Raw genomic sequence first — 24,156 nt, forward strand, 5'->3', positions numbered from 1 at the left:
GCATTCAGCTCCACATTTCCAAAAGATTAATTTGCAAGAATTTCACGTCGGATACATTTCTTTCTTTCTTTCAGTGTCCAGCGTCCCAGGATAGCCTTTTCATCGCTATGGCGTGCACCCTGCCGAATTGGTAGTTGCAATTCCAGTTGCCGTCCGCGTTGCAACTCGTTTGCTCCGGGAATTAATACCGCGTTGCTTCATTGAATGGATAATTATTTTTTCCGCCGAATTTTTATCACCGCTTTACACGAATGTCCGATCGAGTGTGTTTGTATACGATTTCTCGGAATTATGGGTATTGTTACGGTCCGAATGAAACTCTGTAGGTGTATTTACAATTCTTTTCATTTTCTGTCAGCCTGATTGATCGAGGGGACCAATAGCAACGTCAGTTGATTACATTTCATTCGCTGAATGTCGTTTCCAATGGACTTGAATAATTTAAGCTCGAAATTGTTTTATTCGGTCGATTGTTGATGTGTTTTTCCGCTGTTATTCTGTTCAACTCTGTGTATTGGGGGAAAAAGGATTCCCATTCAGCGATAATTGGCGACTTCTATTCATTTCGTCGTTTTCAATTCTTGTCAATTGTTCGGGAAGTGGGTGGCAAATTTGTTTCATTTTTTGTGGCGTTCTCTATTTAATTCACTACTACTGGTTCTGAGACTGTTGTAACAGTGGATTTTTGTTATTCTAGTCTAAACTCACAGTTGATTTTTACAGTCAGTTTGAGAAATACAAATGAATATCATGATAATTGCATGAAATTAATATTACTTCGATGACTCAACTGACTGACTTGCAACGATTGCCCACATATTGAACATTCGTTCCTCGACTTTACGGTTTTAACTATTCAGAAGTTTGAAATTTCATTCGAGCATTTGTAGCTAGCAGAAACTATACATTTCGTGTATCGTGTGAGCTTTCTATAAATAGAACTTTCTGTCAAATACCCCTTTTTCCACGCGCTCTAATTTACAACAACTCCGGGTTTTGTGTTTGTCATAGCAACATTGCAATGTCCTTAACCACAGCAATATGGGCTGCAACTTGCCTCCATTGTCTCATTGCCAGGATGCCCAGAAAAGCGCAATTTCTGTCTTTTATTTCCTATCGATTCGTGTTGCTTCAATTCCTCCCATCTCTACAATCTAAACTTACACTAACTACAGACGACAGTTGTAACTACTGTACAGATTTTGGTTGCTGTTGCCGTCGGATTGAACTGTTCTAGAACAGCGACCGGTGACAACGTCCAGCTCGGTTGTTGAGGGCATCCCCTTTTCAGGCCTGGTATCGCGTTGTCAGCAGAAAGGATGCTATCACTCCGGGCACCACGTACAGACAGTCCAGCAGCAGCGAGGATAGATGCGTAGACATTGCAATGGAGGCACCGGCGCCACTCGTTTTCCGACGCGATATCGCCGCCGTGTTGTCACCTGGAAACGGCAATGGACAAAAACGATATTTGATTAGTACGTGCGGTAGGCGATAATTGGAGTTGATCGGTTCTGCAGATTGAATTTTAATTTGGTTTTTATATTTCAATGTAATCTGACTGGAAAAGTGGAACGGATCGATTGGAGCCAAGCCAACCGCCGTTCCCTGACCGGAGTAGGAACGCATTACTGGCACCTGTATATAGCATACCAAATTTTGGTATAATGCCGTGATTATATATTGTCCAGCAGTCCAGGTATACCATTTTGGTTTTGATGTGGTATGGAAATATTCTTAGAAAAAATATCTCGTCTAAACTCGTTTACTTATACTGTTATGTGTAAACTCGCACAAAACGACGGAAATTGTTTCAGTGACTGAAACTGCATATCTGTAAGCCTAGCTAATATTTTCCAAACTTATCTTCAAGACATATCTTCATCATGTAATGAAGTATTGAAGGTACAAAAATGTTGGAAATTATTCAATTTTAATACAAATATACAAAATTTATAAAGCACTTTAAAATGATTCCGGCTTACTTTGTCATGCGATTAAAATGCCGCACTTAAAGCTTTGGACGCTAATGCTGCACTTCTCAATGGTGAAGTAAACCATTAAACGTATAAGTAACTTTATGTAATTATATATTAGTATCTTTAGTAGTAAATCGATCGCCGTTTACATTCTGTCGAAAATATGTGATTTACCCTAGTCGGCAAACAAAGGAGTTTGGGCAAAATTGTATGAAGTTTGGTCCCGGAGTGTACACAGATGAGTCATATATCATTCGAAAGATCTAAATTAGACAAGAAAAAGTTGATATGGGACCAAAATATCCTACGTGGGAGAAAAAAGTGATGTGCGCTGGAATGATATAAAAACTAGGAGCGGTTCCATTTGAATTCGAATGTCGGTTTACTTTTGTATTTTTTGATTTGGCTGAAATTTGACATATGCTTTCTTTATACCCAAAAATGCCTATTTGCATCATCGGTTCGCCATTTTTACCCTAGCGTTACTTTTGAGAAGGGCCTTAGAAAAAAGCCTTATCAATTTTCAAAAAATTAATACTCAGAAACTATTTTTTTAAAAGGTTGGTTTTTCAATATGGTCTTAATAAACTTTTTGAATGCTTTTCGACCCGATTTTATGAAAGTACGCAAAATTTTCAACAAAAAAGGTAAATGAGAAAATTTTGCTAATTGCTACCGTTTCCGAGATACAGCGATTTTTTTTTGCAGCGATTTTAAAATTAAATTTACTGAAAATTCACAACTTTTGGTTGTTTTCGGATGTTTTTCGAGTTGGTAAAATAAAGAATTTATTTTCTGTAAGCATTTTATTTCATGTTCTTATACAATGATGGAGCGTCCTATTTTGATACAGATTTCTTACTTTTTCATAATGTTAACAATTTTTTAACCTTCATTACAGTTTGAAAATTGCCCAACTTCTATTTTATCTACGGAAACTGGAATAAATCAATGGTATTTTTGTGTTCCCTGAATAGTTATTGCTTTCGAATATTGATCATTAAGCTGCTTCTTGATATGTTCATACTCTGTTGTAGTTGCATAAGAAATGAAAATTTGTGTTAGTTGCTCCTCCTTTCGCTTTTGAGCCCAATCAAATAATTCCTTGGCATTTTTGATGGGATGTTCACGTTCTTTAGCTAGACTAGCCCTTGTAGCTATGCGTTTTATTGTTCCTCCTAATGCATCGCAGGGCCCTTTGCCATGCAATGTTGCGAAAAAATGCCATTCAACATCTATATCATAGTTTTTCTTAAATTTGCAAAGACTAGAAAAGTTCTTTCTATTTTTATATTGTGATGCAGCTCCATCGGACATTAAATAAATTTTGTTCAAATTTAAGTGCTTTTCTTGGCGTATAAAATTAATCATTTTTGAGATAAATAAGTTAACGAAAATAGAATCATGCCGCAAATCTTCGGAAATTACTACAAAGCTTAAACGATTGAGCATGCCATTTTCCTTAAAATAAATCGCAAATGGATGAATAGTTGCTTGCTGCGCATTCCAGTGATGACTTTGAACTTCATCCTGAAGTACAAAAGTGTAATTTTCTGAAAAATCACATATAGCTACAAATTCTCTTTCCTGCAAGTTTTTTTTTTTATTTCAGGGACGTTGGAATCCGTTGTCTCAATCGATGTTGCTGACGTTGCTTCTAATGTCTCCTTACTAGAAACATTCAAGTTGGAGTTCGTTGATTCTATTGAAGTTGCTGACGTTGCTTCCAATGACTTCTGACTAGGAATATTCATATTGGAATCCGTTGACTGTATTGAAGTTGCTGATGCTTCTATTGTTTCCTCTTCCATGCAAACATGTTCCTCTTCACTACTTGATAATGCTGTTCTTTTGGCCAATTGTAAACGACACGAATCACAAATTTTAAATTGTTTATTAAGCTGATTTTCATCTGCGAATCCTAGTTCAATTAATTTGGCAATATTACTTTCCGTTAGATTTCGGAAACTTTTTGAACACTTTTTTGAAAACACATTTACACAACCTTTGTTGATGGTGTTCATTTTATACTTCATTGTTCTAAGCTATCTTTTACTTTTCACTTGATTATCACTTGCTTGTACCTTTGCTGCATCGAAATCTCAAATCGATCAGATTTTGATTTATGGATTGCACATCTCCGACATGATCTATCGTGGTGCTATCATCGATTTTGACCACTATTTGCTAATGGTAAAGCATTTCCTCGAACTACCCCCTCGGCATGACCATCAGCGACTGCAGCAGATGGATGTCGGCACAGAAACTACTCCTCATTCCGAGCAGTACGTTGAAGTATAGTAAAATTAGCCATCAACATTTTAGACGAGAACATCGACGTTGGAAGGAGTCTACGGGACGATTGGTTCGACGAAGAACGTGCAACATCATAGACATATGAAAATAAGAAAAACAAGACGCCCAGAGGAGATGAAGTATAAAAGATGGGGCTGCTGCTCCACACCTGAGAAATGTTAAAGGTTTATGACAAAATTAAAGCTTCATGGCGCGAGCTAAAATATACAGGGTTAAAGAAAGGAGCCTTTCATCGGACGGAAGCAAGGTGATTGAAAGGTGGAAGCAGCACTGGAAGGAGCACTTGAATAGTGCTGAAGGCACAACCACGGAGGTTCAAGTCAGTGGAGGAATTGACTACGTTGGAAAGTTGGACTATAGAAATCACTTTGAGGGAAGTTAAGGATACCGTTCAACAGTTCAAGAATAACAAAGCAGTTTTAAAAGATGGTATGAGTGGAATTCATCATCATAGGCCCGCAAAAGCAGCTCATTTGTCTGCATCGGCATATAATGAGAAATAGGGAGACATGACAGTTACTGCAAGAGTGGAGTCTAGTAGCTATACGTTCTATCTACAAAAAAGCGAGCGTTAACCGTATATGCTGTAGATATAAATGCTTGTAATGCTTGTAGATATAAAAGATGCCAAGGTCTAGCAAATAAGTTGCTAGAGGGTGATAGAATGGCAGAAAGAAAAAAAGTGATAACATAAGATAGGCATTTACATACTCACTCGTAAAACGACAATGATTGTTCTTAAAATAGACTTAACTTAACAAAAATTGTTCTTAACTTGAGACCGGTTGGATAATGTAGGAGGACATGCGATACTGAACAACCACGTATGCAATATACATCACGAGTAGGATTATGTCAACTATAGTCTGGAGCTAGATTGCCTTTGATTTAACCACATGAAATCATGAAACAACGTATATATATACCCAGTAAACACAAACTCGTATACGAATGCGCATAAGAGTACACAAGTGGAGGCGATATACGTACATGCGCCATAAGGCTGCATGCAAGATGTACGTATATCGCCTCCACCTTTGTACTCTTATATACCATCATATACGATGGTGTGTTTACTGGGTATATATATATATATATATATATATATATATATATATATATATATATATATATATATATATATATATATATATATATATATATATATATATATATATATATATATATATATATATATATATATATATATATATAATACTATAATACAATTAATATATATATATATATATAATACTGAAAAGCTCAAATGATCATTCCAATTCAATTTAACGGCTCTGGTTCTGATGATGTTGTTCATAGAGGTTGAGCTGATGGACTAATTGAACTCTTTGTACAATCCCATCTGGAGTAATATATACTTTAGCAAAATCAATTACAGTCAGTTATCTTCTTGGATACCTCCCAAATTTCTACCTCCAGAATTTTCCAGTTGTTTTTCGACGATTAAAGCTTATTTTTAAAATTGAAGCTCAGCCATCATGTATGTTTATTGCTCATTAAAAATCCCATAAATTGGTTACAAAACAGTTGAAAAATTGTGTTTGGTGCGATGTGGGTGGCAATGTCTGGTAGAAAACTTTACTTATGATACATATGATTTTTTTTACGATTTTCAATGCATTGCAATGCATTATCAGTCTTGCAGTCTCCATACAAAATTCTTCGTTTCTGTTATATGGCATAATATAACACTAACTTCAAAAATTAAACCATCAAAAAATAACATTTGAGCATCGAAAGTATTATAAACTTTGTTGATAATAATTGTTTTACATATGAAGTTTGACAAGCAGTTTATCAGCATGTAAGTTGACTGAAATAATCAAATTTTTCATTTTCAACAGCCAATACCTCAGAAAGTAGACGTGCTATGAAAACGGAAAAGAATATCATGGGTTCAATCTCAGGCCCTTTCATCTTCTTTTGTAGTTGTATTATCCTTCACTTGCTTGTATATTCCACTCTTAATCTGTCATAGCTGATCTATTCATTCATAGTATTTGATATAACCAAATACGGACTAGAAACCGTTTCCCTACGCATTAGACCTGTTCACTTTTTCTAAGGTACCCTTGCCACATCAAATTCTGAACTCATTTATCAAAACAAGCTATTTGTCCAAAAATGAGCCTATAGTTTTAGAGCTGTATCAAATCGATTTTGTGTTTTTTTTGGACTTTTTCCCCGAAATGCGTTCCTGAAACCCAGAAAAATAATTGAAAATGATTCGAAAATACCACTAGCCTTTTGATAACACAAAAGTCTATCACTTTGCCGAAGACACTAGGGTGTTTTGACCGCTTCTTCATTGGGCTTTTAACGTAATTAGTCAAAAAATCTCGAAAAAGGCAATATATTTTTCCAGCTTGCCATATGAATTTCGATAAAAATCTTATTATATTTTGTATCGAATTCAACTATCTATTTGATCTCAGTTACGAACATATCGTTCATACATCATTTTCATGTGAGAATTGATTTTCACTTCGAAATAATTGAAAGTGTATCACTCTATACCCTAAAATCTCATAGGGTTGCCAACACAAATAGACTCTATGAAAACCACAGTTACCCATGATTTAGATGTCATGTCTTTGAACCCTACAGTCTATCGCCATCGGCTTAATATAAAGTCGATGGTAATGTTTGGGCTTGAGGATCAGAAGATTCAAGGTTCAAGTACAAGAGATAATCTTTTTTTCTTTTTTTTTTAAACCAATCAGGCTAAGATTTGTAACAATTTGACCTAATTTGGAACATTTTCATGCTCAAATTTCACTCACACGGGATGAAATCTTTTGTTCCTTAATACAGCACCATTCTAAAAAAGCACGTTACAGGAAGAACTGCCTTAAGGCGAAGTAGGCCGTCATTGAAAGTTGTACGCGTCGTTGATGATTGTTGCTAATTCACCTCACAATTTCAAATTAAAGAAAATCAGTTAGCACGTACAGTGTTATTTTTTCAAGTCAATATAGACTATCAAAACTGAGTTTTATCACTTTGAAATGCAAGATGAAAAGTCATCATTGTTGCCAAATCGAATGACGGGCTACTTAACCTTAATGCTATGGATGTTTGTTGGATATTCATCAGGTTAACAAGACTAAATTGTAAGTTTGCTGTATAATTTCAGTTGTTCAAACATAACCGAAATAAACTTTTATAAGCTTCAAGTAGGGAGCCAGATCCTATTGACGGATTTCACGCCAACTCGACAAAGGGATTGGCAGTACCACTTCAGAATTCAATGAAACTTTCTGAGTGTGAAGACTATGTGAAACTCAGATACTTTACATACTTTGTTTTTTTCAAAATCAATCTCGACTTACATTTGGAAAGGGTCAAAGTTTTTTTTTTACTTTTTTTATAAACCCGTATAACTCGAAAACGATAAGACCTACAAAAAACTGTTGTATGGGGGACTGTCGTGAAATTTCCTTACGTTTTAGATGAAAAATATTGAAAAAATAAAAACACATTTTCTACACTAAAAAAAAATAATCAAAACTTTAAAGTCGATTTAAAAAAAAACGACCATTTCAGATTTTGATCATCTTTAAGCAAAAAGTTTCGTAAATAAATTTACTAAAAGTCGTCCATACATTGCAAATTGGGCATATTTTAGGGAAAAAAGTTTTTCTAACATCGAATTTTTTAAGTCCCAAAGTTTTTTTTTTACTTATTTGTATAAACCCGTATAACACAAAAACGGTAAGACCTACAAAAAAGTGTTGTATGGGGGACTGTCGTGAAATTTCCTGAAGTATTAGGAAAATATATTGAAAAAATAAAAACACATTTTCTACACTGAAAAAAAAATTATTCTAAATTTAAAGTCGATTTAAAAAAACGGCCAATTCAGATTTTGATCATCCTTAAGCAAAAAGTTTCGTAATTAAATTTACTAATAGTCGTCCATACATTACAAATTGGGCATATTTTAGGGAAAAAAAGTTTTTCTAACTTCAATTTTTTTAAGTCCCAAACCGAAATTCATTTTTTCGAAGATTTTGTTTTAAACCATCAAATATGATTGTGTTTGTGTTTGTGATAAATGAGTTTGAATCAGCAAATAGATTGTATTTTTTATTGAGAATAGTTAAAAAACAGATTTATACAGTGATTATGTTTTTTAAATGCAGACAATCAATGGACTTTGCCTCTGCCTATGAGAAAATCAACTCCGTCTAACAATCCGACTGATTTTTATGGTTTGAAAGGTATCACAACAGTATTGCAAACATTGAAAAGTAACAACCTTATCCATACCCCATTAAAATCTCTTCTAGAAAAAGTTTTGTGAAAAAAAAACTTACTAACGTACCCGCGTTAAACGCCAGATGAATAAGAAATAATGAATATTTGCAAATAACAGTCTGCTTTTCTACGAAACAAAAAAGACTCCTTAAAACAAGGTTAAATACTGGTAATTAGCGACTTTTCTGAAAATTATAGCGCTGCTCAAGGATATCACTGGAATAATTCCCAAGCAACGATACACCAATTCTAGATTTATCATAAACAAGATAATAAATTGGAAAATGTTAGTTTTATTATAATATCAGACCCACGACACAGTAGCAGTTCGGTTATTTATTTCAAAATTGATAAATTTTGTTAAGCAAATCAAAAGTTATTTTTAAGTCAGATGGAGCTGCAGCTTATTATAAAAATAAAAAAAAATTGTCAGCTTATGTAATTTCAAGAAAATACATGGATTGGAAGCAGAGTGGCACTTTTTTGCCACATCCCACGGCAAAGGCCCCTGTGACGCTATTGGTGGCACTCTCAAGCGAATGGCAAAAAGAGCAAGTCTTGCAAAATACTATGGAAACACAATCGCAACTCTGCGAGAACTATTCGACTGGGCAGTAAAACAAACTGATACATGTATCACCAAATTAAATTTCTGTTATATATCTAATGAACAATATGTTAAAATGTCAGAGGAATTGGTGGAATTTTTTGATAAGGTTTAAACTGTCCCTGGTACCCAAAAATATCATTGTTTTATGCCTATTAGTGATACACAAATTGCAGCCAAACGGTATATCAATTCAGAGGATGAACCAAAAATATTCAATTTATTTAGTAAAGTCCAAAAATAATGTAAATATTCATGTGCAGATACTACGTTTTAGGATATATAGCAATAATAAAAATTAAAACAAACCACGACTTTTTTCATAAGCATAATATTGACCCTTTCCAGACACCTGTTAAGATTGGCTTTGACCAAATAAGAAATTAAATATTATTGTGATATCTTTCCAACCATAAAAAAACCCATCGGATTGTTAGACGGAGTTGTTTTTCTCATAAGCGGTTTGGTGCGAGATCAATTGAATTTAATTAAAAAAAACTCTGTATAATTCCGTTTTATTTCTTTTAACTACTCCCAATAAAACAAATATGATCTATTTTGTGATTAAAACTTATTTATCACTTGAAAATATGATCATACTACACACCAAAAAAATTCTTAGATTTACACGTAACGTAATATTAGCCTCAATCATGCAAAGCCATTTCTCATGTATTATTCAATGATAAAACCTATAAAAATTGTTACCAAAATCCTTAATATTGAACGCGAAACGTCTTCTCTCGAAGAATGTTGCATACAAAACGGCACGGTTTACATGATTTTCACGCTGAAAATTCAATCATAAATAATGCACATGGAATGACAAGCCGTCGATCCATCCATGTGCATTATTTTTGACAGAATATAAGACAACATCGTAGAATCATGTAAATCGAGAATTCTTGTTTGCAATTTCACTTTCAAGATGCAAGAAAGCATGCAACATTGGCGAATGTTGAATGGAAGATCATGGAATGTTTCAGTTTCACTCAAGTTTGCAAGCATTATCGAATGCAATGAGACAGTTTACATTAATTATCGTTGAATGTTCAGTTGCAACTCGTTTTACATGATTATCATAAAAAATTACGTGCCGTATAAATTTAAGAATTTTTTGCTGTGTAGACTATTTGAAGCGAAATAAAAAAAAAATAAAAAATTCATTTTGGACTTATAAAAATCGATGTTAAAAAACTTTTTTCTCTAAAATATGCCCAATTTGCAATGTATGGACGACTTTTAGTAAATTTAATTACGAAACTTTTTGCTTAAGGATGATTAAAATCTGAAGTGGCCGTTTTTTTAAATCGACTTTAAAATTTTGAATCATTTTTTCAATGGTTTAAAATGTGAATGAAACCAATTAATCTGCAATCTAATATCTATAATCTTCTTAATTTAACTATATTCAAATTAAAATCCCGATCGATTGAGAAAAGCTGATCCTTCCCATCGGTCATCGTTCTCTGCTTGCTCGTCGTTTATCGTCTCTGGCAACTTCCCAAAGCCCTTTTGCCAAACTTTTTTTTTCCAATCCGATTCGGTTGTCCATTTTAACCTAATCGAAGTGGAAACAGTTGATCGGATTCCAACCCACAATCGGGGGAGCAACCCCCATCCAACCAGCAGCGTCTTCCAAAGACAGTTTCTTTATCGTCGCTTGTCTGAACTCTTGTGGCTGCGCACATCTTCGAAGCGAAGGATTTTTTTCACAATCCTAAGTTGCTGCTTTTTCACTAGAAAACATCAACGAAATACATGTTGACCCTCCCCAGTGGGATAGACGTGGTGATCTGTTACAAGTTTTTGTCATATGCAAGCAAACAAAATATTTTAAAAAATTGTCTTTGTCGATTTTCTTCAAATAATGACAAGAAGATGGCAGATGTGAGATTAGTAACTAATAAGAAATAAAAAGATGGTTGAATGTGTGGCCTGTTTCAAAATTTATAAGTTACATATCCGTTACTCTGTGCTTATTCTGTACGGGTTTCTTTATCCCTTTGTTGGAAGAGGTCGACGACGGGGCGCTCTCGCCAGCTTGAGCCATATTTATTCCCCACGACGGACGGATTATCATGAATGTTTGATTCTCTATATTGAATTTCTAGTTCTCTCCATTTCTGCGGCGGGGGCGATGCTTGTAATGCACATAGAAATAACTAGACAAAATTCCTGACCATAAAATTTTGTTTAGAAGTTTTCAAATTTGGGTGCTATAATAGTAGTTTACGGAACAAGTTGCAGAATGATGATTTTTACAGCATGAGTCTTAAATTTGTCCTACGAGGCTTGCCGAGTGGGATAATTACGACGAGTACTGTAAAAATCGAGTTCTGCAACGATTTACGTACAACGTTTTTTGCAATTTCATAGAAGACCACTTGAGGGTATCAGAAATTATATCGGAATGCATTCACTATTGTTTTACAATTTCTGAAAAATTGTTGTGTTTTGATTCATTACGCAACTCAAAACAGTTGCGTAATGAGAAAGCGTTGCGTAATGAATCATTACAGCACTGATTCCAGTTGCGTAATGACTATTCCCGCACTGCACACTTCAGTGCTGGAAAGTAGGTCGTTTCATGACAGATTGGCGTGATGAAAAACAGCCTATTACGATGATAAATTGCAAGAATACAATTAAGCGGCTATTTCTCCATTTTTGTTGACTTTTTACCGTCCAACGTCTCGTCTTTCAACATTTTATCCCTAAAATAAATAGATCACATTCAATTAATTATTAACTATTAATTGGTCAACGATATGTTTTATTTGTAATACAAATAAATGATCTACTATGAAACATAAAAGTGATTTCTGAACAAAAATATATTCAAATTAGAAAAGGTTTAGTTTTCACAACTTAATAATTTATAATATGCAATTTAAATGTCATTTTAAGTTTCGGCCATAAAATAAGTCCTATTACTCATATGTGTGATGGTGGTTTTAGTTGCGTCGGGGGATGTTCAACATATCGCCCGAAATGTTGTTCCAACCCGAGAGGAAAATATGAGCTTGGAGATTTGGAGGATGGCTTTGAAAGGGAGCACAAAAAAACCGGGCACATTTATTTCAAAGCACTGCAGCGGAACACAGTGGCCCAATTGTTGACTCAGTCGGAAACAATTTATTGCTTTTTCGGTGCAGGCGGATTTTGAATCATCGGTATGTAGCAACTGATGCCAAAGGGTGTAAGCCTCTTCGGCACTGCCAATACTTGGAGCCGAACTTGCTTGCAAGTTAACTAGACAGATGGCATAGTTTTAGGCGTTCCGTTGTTTCCGACGTGAAATTGCTTCTTCTTTCCGGGTGAGTCGGTCAATTGTAACACTATCGGAAAAATAACCGAAACGTTTCGCTCTGAAAACGTTACCGGATGCGATCATCCAGGATGAAAGTGTACGAAAAATTGAAACATTTTCTCGAGCACCACTCGTTGCCAACATTATTCCCCCCTCCTCCAGAATCAGATTTCGTCCGTCTTTCAAGTTCGAATTTGATACACTCTGGCAAACTATCAAAACGAGACGAGTAGGGTATGGACAAACAGATGTGACACACAGAACAATTCACGCTATCATCATTTTAGCGGCCATGCTGCATGTATTTTGTGCAACTAAAACTACAGAAGGCGGTAGTGAGAAAAACGATGCGCACGCCTCTGATTGTGATGCATGAAATATATCGAATTTGAAATGACCTGTAAATGTGTGGGCGATTGAAATTATATCGTATTTGAAATGAACGTTGGAAGTATGGAAATTTTGACGGTGCTACGTCTGTTTGTCTGTGAGTAAGATATCGAGACAGGATTCGGTTTGCAGCTTACCAAGATGTGCATCCAGGGCGAACGGAGGTGAATGAACAAAGTGAATGTGTGCTTGTGTATAGAAAGATATTCGATTTACTTCTTGCGTTGAATCGAAAACGTTCGGAGTGCGCTGCAGGAATTCCTTTTAAGGATCCGCCAGCGTGAGTGAATTGTAAAGAAAGGATTAAATGCTCGTGTTTGGCCAGCAGGATGAAATTGATTGCAGAATAGCCACTCTCTGCTGCGGTGGGATTGTGTTGGATGTGGCGAGCGAGCGAAAAGCTAATTTCTGGTGGACTTTTATTCTGTTATGCGAGTGGTATTTCGTTGTTATTTTAAAGCGAAAATTGTTGCTTGTTCTGTGAAACGTTAGTTTGCTCGACATTTTTCAGAATGAAATCTTTAAACAAGCGATATGATTCCAACCACATCCCATTGGAGAATTCATCAGAAGTTTATTGGTGAATCGCAGTGTAGATTCCATAATGAAATTGCGTCAGAATCTCAAGCGGAACTCGTCGGTTGAGTGATTTCATCAGAATTCTAGGTTATTGCATTAGAATTCCAAGTAGCTCCATCAGAACTGCAGGATGACTCCTTCTGAATCTCTGGCAGAAAACCACTTAGTGGGATGGAATTGTTTTCTGCAACTACTAAATTTTGTAGAAATAACAAATTAAGTTTATTAAAAGTAGAAAAGTAATCGTTATAAGCATGCCTTCCAAATTTTATCTATGTCTTTGTTTAATTTTGACTTCGCATTTTAAAAATAATAACAATCAGTTTATATAGGTACTGAAATTAGAAATTTTCTTCTCCCTCCTTAGTAATTACGTTGATTTTTATCTTTATTTTAGGGATTTTTCCTGTAATACCTACACGGATTTCCCCTTGTACTCTTTCAGAGTTTCCTACGAATTAGAGTACGAATTCCATCAGAATTCCTACAAAATACCTTATTACTGGTCTTGGTTACTCTAGGAATACCTACATAGATTTCTTCAGTAACCAAACTACTGATCTTAAAAGATTCCTCGTTCAAAATGAATTGAAACTTCTACCAAGGAATTTACATAGGAGTTCCAATATATATTCCTCAAATGATTGTTGCAAGTGTACGCCCAGGCATTATTGCCAAAGATTTTTTTCAAAGTTTTCTTTCATAAGTATGTTTCAGAATATCCTACAGTAATTTATTCATTATAGGATTCTCTAACAGAATTCTCTTGTCAATTTTTCATGATGCCCCATATTTTACTTTCAAGAGTTCTTATGGTAATTTCAACAAGAGCTCTTGCAAGAAATTGCTTAAGGATTTTTGGAAAAAACATCAGTATTAATTCTTGTGGAAGTTTCTATGAGCGCACCTGTATTTTCAATGGTTATTTTCACTGAATTGATAAACTTAATAAGTAACCGTTGCAAATGAAAATCATTCACAAAACACACCTCTTGTTTTTTCATATAAAAATGTAACAATTTTTAAAGGTTGTTATGTTATACCAAAAAATTACGTTATGCACATTTCTATCCCTCTTTCCGAGTTGATAGATGATAGATTTCTTTACGCGTTATTGACTTGACTACTTTATTGAATTAGTAAAATTTACAGAACATAATAACTACAATTTGCATATGAAATAACATGATCACCAAGTTAATAACTGGTTCAGTGTTTCATTCCCGTTCGTATGTCGGTTATTTTTCATAGTATGTATACTGTAATCAATATTTATTTGCGTTATTGATAGTATTGATATGGATGTTCCTTATAGTACTATTATCGTACGTTTCAATTGGCGAAAATGTATTGTGTTCGTTGGAAAAAATGGTGTGCTAATAGGAGTTTCGCCCAATATAGATATTCCTCTTAGTGCTCCTTCAGAATTGTTTCCAGAATTCCCGAAGCAAATTGACAGATCTCATCAACTTTCTATTAAAATATATCGCCTTATGATACCGCATTTTAATTAGTTCAAATTTGATCATGATTCATGCACTGGTTCATGAATTTCTCAACATTAATCCTTCCAAAACAAGTAAAACCTCTTCTACTTTTGATCTTAAAGTTTTTCAAAGCTCCCTTAATTTTTTTTTTCAGCGGGAAAATTATTTGAAAATTGTGTTTGTGTTTTCTTAGAACTAAACAAGCGATTTGTCTAAGAGAGCCACTCTAAGAACTCCTCAAATAGTTTTTAAGGGGTACTTCTTCAGGTAAGTTCTTCCAGAAAATGCTCAATGCGTTTCTACGGGGATGCGTTCAAAAACTTTTCTTGGGATTTCGCAACGATTTCCTCTAAAATATGCTCCTAGAATTAACCCTAGAACTCCTTCACTAATGCTCACAAGATTATTTATTGTATTTTTGAAGGGGTTTACCCAAAACTCTATAAAAAATATCTTACATACAAGTCTTCATTAGCACGTATATTTCTACTAGAATTTTGAAGAGGTTTTTGATTTTCTTCAGTTTGCTTTGAGAATTTCTTCAAATATTCGTACATGAGCTTTTCGAAAAGTTCTCCTTAAAGTCCAGCAAAAAAATTCCAAAGATTCTTCTTACATATTTTTTCCGATAAATTCTACACATTTCCCCGGAGATTTTTTTATGAAAGAAAGAAAGAAAAATTAACTTTAGGCAACGGACAATACAGAACACTACTGGTGACGAATTTTTCGTTTGACGAAAAGTTTCCACGTTTCGTGGTTTTCCTACGAGTTCCTTTATGATTTTTTGATTTTTTTTTTCTGGTAATTCATTATTTCTCAAGGATTTGTCCATTTATTTTTAGATTTTGTCCAGAGATTAAAAAATATAATAAACATTTTTTCTCAGGGTTTGCGGTAGATATTTCTTATGATGAAAAAACTTTTGTTATCAATCCGCCTAGCAGTGAGATAGAAAAACTATTTTTTCAAAACATTTAGTTAGACATATAGCAAAGTTGTAGAATTTGCAATCTGAAACAACCTTGTCGAAGACATGATTTTTCTATCTCTTATACTTGCTGAACACTGCAACTCTCTATTTCTTGAAGTAAAGGAATTAACGGTAGAAATTGTTTTAATAAGGCTTATTTGTTCAATAGTAAGAGCCCACGAAAAGACGCTTATAGGCAAATGTTTTTATCATCTGCCGAAAGGGAAGATACGGTTCTTTCATAATTTGTAAGAGTGATCTGCGCCATTTTGCGCCGAAAGGCAGTTATAGGGGCCTAAACTATCCCATAAAAAAAGAGAAATTCATTGATAACTTTGTTACTCTAAAAGATAGCGTGATGATATATTCTGCAAAAACACGGGGTTTTTCATGACAAAAAACTTTGTAGAAAAAAACAAAATAAATGTAAAAATTCTTGGAAAAAAGTTATGATTAAAAATATGATTTGTAAGGGCCATTCACATACAATGGCATATATCTCAAAAAGTATAAGAGATAGAAAAATGATGTCTACGACAAAGTTGTTTCAAATTGCCAATTTTACAACTTTGCCGAATACACCATATGTCTATCTGAATGTTTTGAAAAAATAGTTTTTCTATCTCACTGCTAGGTGGATTGATCACAAAACTTTTTGCATCAAAAGATGCGCTTTAATACACCAAGAAACTTCTGTGAACAAACTATACCGCTAAAATAATCTGATATTCGAAATTATCGTGGAATTGCTATTATTTCATCCATTCCAAAACTATTTGAATCAATCATTAATAAAAAAGTATTTAGCCAAATAAAACATAGAATAACTAATGTTCAACATGGTTTCTTTAAAGGTCGTTCTACTACAACAAACCTTTTGGAATTTGTAAATTACACTTTAAATGCAATGGATAGAGGTAACCACGTCGAATCACTTTACACCGACTTCAGTAAAGCATTTGACAGATTAGATATTCCTATGTTGATTTTCAAGCTAAATAAAATGGGAATTGCAATGAGACTCCTCAACTGGATTGAATCGTATTTAACAGATCGCCAACAAATAGTAAGATTTGAGGGAAAACTATCTAAAACTGTTCATGTTACATCAGGAGTTCCCCAAGGTTCACATTTAGGCCCATTGTTATTCATATTGTTTGTTAATGATATTTCATATGTGATAAAACATGTTAAAATTCTTATTTATGCTGACGATATGAAACTTTTTATGGAAATCAATAGCAAAAAAGAGAGCGACATTTATCTGAATGAAATAAGTATATATGATAAATGGTGTAGTAAAAGTTTACTTAAATTAAACGTCAAAATATGTAATCTTATCACATATAGCAGAAAACGTAATACACCACAGATTACTGTCTCTTTAGAAAATCAAGATGTTCAAAGGTGCGATAAGATTAGAGATTTAGGTGTTATATTAGATTCTAAACTTACATTTACTGACCATTATAATACTATTGTCCATAAAGCAACCAATATGCTAAGCTTTATTAAGCGTTTTAGCTCCAATTTTCGGGACCCATATACGATTAAAACCTTGTACATTGCTTATGTAAGATCAGTTTTAGAATATTGTAGTATTGTGTGGTCCCCACATATGAAAACACATGAGGATAGAATCGAATCAGTACAGAAGCAATTTCTTTTATATGCCTTACGCAAATTAGGCTGGACAACGTTTCCACTGCCATCATACGAGGCTCGATGCATGCTTATTGACATCCAGACTTTAAGGGAGCGTCGCGAATTAGCCATGATTTCATTTGTCAATGATATAGTATCGCATCGTATTGATTCCACCAATCTCTTATCTAGTTTGAATTTCTACACGCCCGCCAGACAGTTGAGGAATCGGAATTTGTTCACATCAAACAATCATCGAACTAATTATGCCAAATTCGGCCCAATAAATCAAATGATGTCTCTTTATAACCAGCATTACACAGAAATTGATTTGACCATGTCGCGAACGAAGCTTAGGCAATATTTTAATTCCCTGAGATATAATACAACATAGTATTAAGCAAACATATAGTCTACAATTGATTGACGAAATAAATAAATAAATAAATTGCACAATCGCAAAAAAAAAAAAATCAACGGTTTAGGCGCTATTCAAAAAGCGCATGAAATCGAGAAAATAAAACACAGTGCATTGTTATATTCCTGAAGTGTTCCGACTTGTTTGTGCTAATAAAAAGCACAGTATATTGAACGAGAAAGTAGGAAAAAAATGAGAGTGAATGGGTATATCGTTTTGTACGGAACGTTTCATGGCGGGACCACTAGTTAACAATATTATCTTAGGGATTTTAGCATGACCTACTCCACAGTTTACTACTTGGCAAAACAACTTTTGCCGGATCAACTAGTATATGAATTAATATCAATGGTTGAACTGAAACTTGCTTGATTTATCAAATACAATTCGGTTTGATAATTTATTTTACCTTTTCTGATAAAAACTAAAACATTGGTTGGGGCTAAATGTTTATTGTAGTTTCTTCATATGAACTGGATTGAGAAGAAAATGTTTCTCGGATTTCATGCCTTGCTGACCTGATTGAGCAAAACAAATTGGCCAGCCGTCAACTATTTTCCCAATATGGCAAACATTATAAATGACACATTGAACTACCTCTCTTCTAAATACAGTGAAACCTCCATGAGTCGAAGTTCCATAACTCAATATCGACTCATGGAACCATACTAAAATCTCAATTTCATGGTTACTGTGATGTTCCCCTCAAACAGCTCTCCAAAGCTTTTCTGTTCCATGACTCCATATTTCCTTGAGTCGATGGTCCCTTAAGATATCGACTCATGGAGGTTTGACTGAACCTTGGAGTTGACTTTATCTTGAAATCAATTATACGTAGAGAAAAATGAAATTAATTATTTTTGAAGAAAATCTTTTAAAGAATCCAGAAAACTTCATTTTTTTAGATGAAGTGTTGCTTTAGGCCAGTGATTCCCAAAGTAGGCGAATTTGTCTCCCTGTGGGCGATTTTCTGGTCCAGGGGAGAGATAATTTGTAATTCTAAATTTGAGGTGCGAAAACACTAAAAAGGGGGACTAATATTAGGGAAATTGGAAATTCATTATAGTCGAGTCAATAAAAAATATGTTATTCCTGTGGACTCTCTACATCTCGGTATTCTGTATCTCGATATCTTTCCAAATTTCAAAAATTCACTTTCAAAATACGAATAAAGTAAGTTCGACCTTAGTGGTATAATCAAAGATTCCAGGAACACAATAGCAGTTGAAACAAAACAAATGCCGTACGGTGAACCTCTAATATATTGGCTATAATTTTGCTGAACAAACTTGTGTCAAAATATTTACCCATTTTTAGTTATAACAGTTTCAAAATTAATTGTCTTAAACGAAGTTTTGCCCCACCGGTGGGGCAAGAGTTCGAATCTAGTGTGGTGCAAAAGTTCGATGGGTAAAATAGAAAATATCGAAACTATTATGATAGGCATACTTCTAATCAGTCGTAAACTTATGTTTACCGAAAAATACACACTAAATTGTCATGAAAAAGTTGCCCAAAACAGGGTTAATTGTAATATACCCAAAAAAAGCAGTTTTTCGCAATACTGAGTGCAAATGTAAAATTTTGGTGACATTTTACTCATGATCAGGCAAATTTTACTAAATTTAACATAATATGTGGATTAAGGGCAATTTGTAAATTTTTCCGTGAGTTTATGAATGGCTCGATCTTTCGCCCCACTGATTCGAAATTTTGCCCCACTATGGGCCAAAAATTGTTTCCAAGCATTTATGCAAAAACTAATACACCTCAAAACATCCTTATGAAAGGCCTAGAAACGCCTTTACATAAAATATCGAAAATGATTTTATCTTTATTTGGTTCCATGCAACGAAAGTTTGACCAAAAATTACAATTTTCACGTCGAAAAACAACAAATCGCCATTACTGTTCTAAATCTCAATCGATTTTTATGATATTTGAAGTGGAAGTCTCTTACTTCAACGGAATTTGAATCATAATGACATTTATAAGTTTTGTTATGAATTGAGCTAGAAATCTTAAAAAGAAACTATTGTCCCACTCGAACTTTTGCTCCACTTTACTCTACGCAAGGAAATTTTTTCCCAACCGACTACGTTGATCTCAATAATTTGTGGTTACGGATATCATTGGAAGCATTTTTGAAGTAAAAAAAATAAGGACTGTACATGCAATATCTTTTTAATTTATTGATAAAATCGCAATTGGTTTTCTGTATATCGTTCGACTAATGTTGTACAATATTCTGATAATAAAAAAGCCAAAAAAAATCTGAAAATTCGAATCTGAAAATATATATTTTTTATTTTCTTCGAAGCCTGCTGCAAAATATCAAGTTATTTTTGGAGCAATATTTTATCAGATATCATGAAATCATTTTTTCACCAATTTTTTTGAAGAAAAAAAAATTTAAATTGGAGTGTAGCTAATATGATTAGAGTTTTTAGGTTCAAAGCGCGTCCTGACGGAAGTACAAATATAAAAAAAATATGAAAAATAACCAATTCAACCAATCATAAAGTTGCTTATTTAGTCCCTATGTCACATTTAAAGTACAATAGAAGAACAAATGTTTTATTTTCAGAAGACCTCTCAAAGCACAATGACAGTCAGCAAAACTGGCAACACTGCTGTAATTAAATTGAATTTATTTTCCACGCCTTATTTTCATAATATGTTAATCTGAGATTTCCGATCAAAATATTTGGAGAAAAACTTCTACAATTTGCTGTAGATCGATATATATGCGTAAATAATTTTAGAAGTATGAGATTTTTCAATAAATCGACAATGAAGAGTAAAATTTATACCTGATGATGCCGATAAAACTCACGATTTAGCGCTGTCATTTTTACAAATATAGTTTCTTTACTAATGCAAACCTATTTTCTGACACGCTTTCTACTTTCCTTTTTTGCTGGGAGTAAAAATATGATGTATCAGAAAATTTGACCATAAAAGATTAATCCTTAGAGTGATCTAGTGTCAGAAAATGGTGGAATATTTTTTTTTTTGAGGTTTACCCATATTAGAGTAGTAAAGGATACCAACACACAATTTGTTCATAAAAATAAGGATTTATGTTATGCGAAAAATAATGCTTAACTTTGATGGGCAGTTTTTTTTAGGAGTTTTGGGATAATCTATTCAATTCTTCAATCAAAAGCATTTTGTAAGATTTTATATGTTTATAGCGTTGTAGAATAATAGTTGAACGATACACGGAAAACCGATTACGATTTTATCAATAAATTAATAAGATATAGCATAAACGAGGTATCCACTTTATAAAATGAACAGTCCTTATGTGAGATTTCATCACAACCGTCACACTTAGTTTTTTTTCACAAACTCGGTGGTTTTTCAATTTAATATATATTTAATAATAATAAATAAAGATGGAGTTGTTTTTTTTAACACCATAAAAAAATATCCGAATTCTGGAAAAGAACCTTCAAAACCACTAACAAATTGTTTTGTATATTAAGAAAAAGAAATACAGCTTTTAACATTATGTTGCAGTGAGTAGGAGTGGCTCAGGTAAGAAACATTTTCTGGTTTGTTAGATATATTTATTCTCTCAAAGCCCTGGATTGGGTTAAGATGTCTTCTCAGAATTGTCCAAAGTTCATTATCCAAAGTTTCTGAAACTTTAACAGATTAACAAATAACAGATACAACATCATGATTAGACATTTAAAGTACCGTAAAATGGGGTTACTTTGATAGTTTTTTCGAAGAAAACTTAAATATTTATGCATGCTGTTTCAAAGATTTTTAATTTTTGTTTTTAAAGCAAGTACTGGCATCCTAGCTATCGATTGCCGTTGATAGATTGCCGAAAGATATATTTTGAATGAATATATAATATTTCATATAATCGAAAGTTGGTTTTCTGTTTTGGGGTAACTTTGATAAATGGAGCATAAACCAAACAAAATTGAATGAATTACGATCATTTATAGGGCATAGGGTTGTTCGTAAACGTTTCGAAATTACTAAAATTGCATAAATTTTTAATATTTGTATATTAAGTCTCAAATGTTCTCGATTCAAATGAATATAGCTTTTACATGAAGTGTCATACTAATACTCTTTTATTTTGCATTCGTTTTGCTAAATTGATTAACATTTTCGTTTTGTATTGATGGGTCCCGTACGTTCGACCCTATTCAAAATCGAAGCAATACAACATATTTCGCACTTGAAATAAGTTTTTTTTAAGAAAATTTGGTCGGCGTTAAGTCAGAGTGGACGAAGTGACATTTTTCATATTTTGAGAAAAATGAGCTTAAAGGCTAAAGCTTTGTAGTTTTTGATTGCGTTAAAATTTTTGTACATTATTTCTACACATCCTTGTGTTACTTTTAAACAATATAATGTGAAGTGATAATCATGAAAAATCATAATCCGAACCTCTGATAAAACGATATTTTGATGGACAATGTGTACTTGGTCCACTCTGACTGAACTAAAGACCACCGTTTGGTGAGTTGGTTCACTCTGACTGAACAATTTCTAGAAAAATAACAATCATTAATATTTGCATGGTCAAACTGGGTGCATATCTCTAAGATAAACATATTATCAAGATCCCATGATACCAGTATTCTAAATTCTTCTAGAATCCACATCTGCAATCTCAAAATCAGTGGCATTACGATAACTTGGAAATTGAAGTTTTGTAGGATCAGAGCATGGAAGAACAGAAATATTCAAATATGCGTTCAATCAGAGTGGACCAAGTGATAATCTTGAGTACCGACCAAAATATACTGGTCCAATAAGTGGGTTCTAGGACCTGTATGGAATATACACAATAGAATCACCATTAACTTCTATTGGACTCTAAAATTGACTTAAAAAATGCAATAATCAATCAGTTTATTTCTTTTCAACACTTGGTGCGCTCTGTCTGCACAGAAATTGTTGCAATTTCTGACCACCCATCCAAATATGTAAATGGTCAAAAATCCAAATCAAATATTTCGAATTAAGTAATATTCATAAATATCTATTTAAATATGAGTAGAAGAATCATTCGATGTCGAAAAATCTGACAAATCTCTTGAAATGTTTTGCATTTCCTCGCATTCTTCAGCGCGCTGATCATTTTCGCTGTTATGGTAATAAGTACTTGGTCCACTCTATCTGCATACTTTTATCGATTTTATTGATCATCCAAAGTAAATTTATTGCATATCTCTCGCAGTTTATAACATTCATTAAATCTTATCAGAGTGAAATGAAGGTAAGGTAATTTCGCATCTAATGAAAGAATAATCAAATTTTTCCTAGTTTTGAACTTGGTCCCCTCTGACATAACGCCGACCATTTGTCCAACGTTTTACTAAAAGATCCTGGATCGACCGGGAATCGGTTCCAGAAACCTTCAGCATTACTTTGCTTTGTAACCGTGGACGTTACCACAAGGCTAAGGCAGCCCCATAATAAATCGATCTATCTGATTATATCCATCTAATCTTAAAAATTCTTATTATTGGACTAATAGGAGTGTTTTATTCAAATTTCATCAATATTCGAGATGGTCAAATACACTTTGCGTTGAATAACTCACACAGATTTTACACAGATGCGTCGCATCGTGTAAAATTACAATAAAATTATGTAAGTTTCCGCTACACATCGTGTAATCTAGCATGGACTCTTACCGATTACGTGAGAATCCGCATAAATTTACATGATGTGGATGTAGTTTTACAAGATGTGTCATGTAAGGCGGCACCCATTTATTACGTAACGCTAAAATTGTAAATTTTCGACAACCTCCCCCCCCTTAAACGCTTTTTGTATGGAAATTTTTAAAATTTTTTATGAGTCGTAACGCTTGAGCCTACCCCCTCCCCCCTTCGAGGGTTACGTAATATGTGGATGCCGCCTAAATTAACGACAAATCTGGCATTCCCTTTATGTGCATGATTTTACGCTGAAGTTTACCTGGATTTTTTGTGCACTTAGCTGTAAATGTAAAAACCATTTTGAAAATTTTACTGCTTCAGTTCTTGGAATAGGATTAATTATCAGAGCCTACACCCTAACCCTATAGTGCTCAACAGTCGGAATAACGTGATAGACTGATAAGTGTAGCGCACTAAAAGCTGCGTAATTTGCGTTCAAGGCTTCCACGACAATGGGTTTTCAGCAA

General features: G+C 33.8%; 1 protein-coding gene across 2 annotated transcripts in view; it reads right to left on the reverse strand.

Moving 5' to 3' along the window:
* Positions 1–203: 203 nt before the first annotated feature.
* LOC5564718 (zwei Ig domain protein zig-8) overlaps positions 204–24,156 on the reverse strand; it is a 1,087,201-nt gene continuing 1,063,248 nt past the window's right edge. For both annotated transcript variants that reach the window (XM_021841332.1, XM_021841330.1), the window contains exon 8: positions 204–1,442. In XM_021841332.1, coding sequence (XP_021697024.1) covers positions 1,288–1,442 — 155 coding nt within the window. In that variant the 3' untranslated portion in view covers positions 204–1,287. The remainder of the gene's footprint in view (positions 1,443–24,156) is intronic.

Source organism: Aedes aegypti, chromosome 2 (genome assembly GCF_002204515.2).
Source record: "Aedes aegypti strain LVP_AGWG chromosome 2, AaegL5.0 Primary Assembly, whole genome shotgun sequence".
In the NCBI taxonomy this organism is placed as follows: domain Eukaryota; kingdom Metazoa; phylum Arthropoda; class Insecta; order Diptera; family Culicidae; genus Aedes; species Aedes aegypti.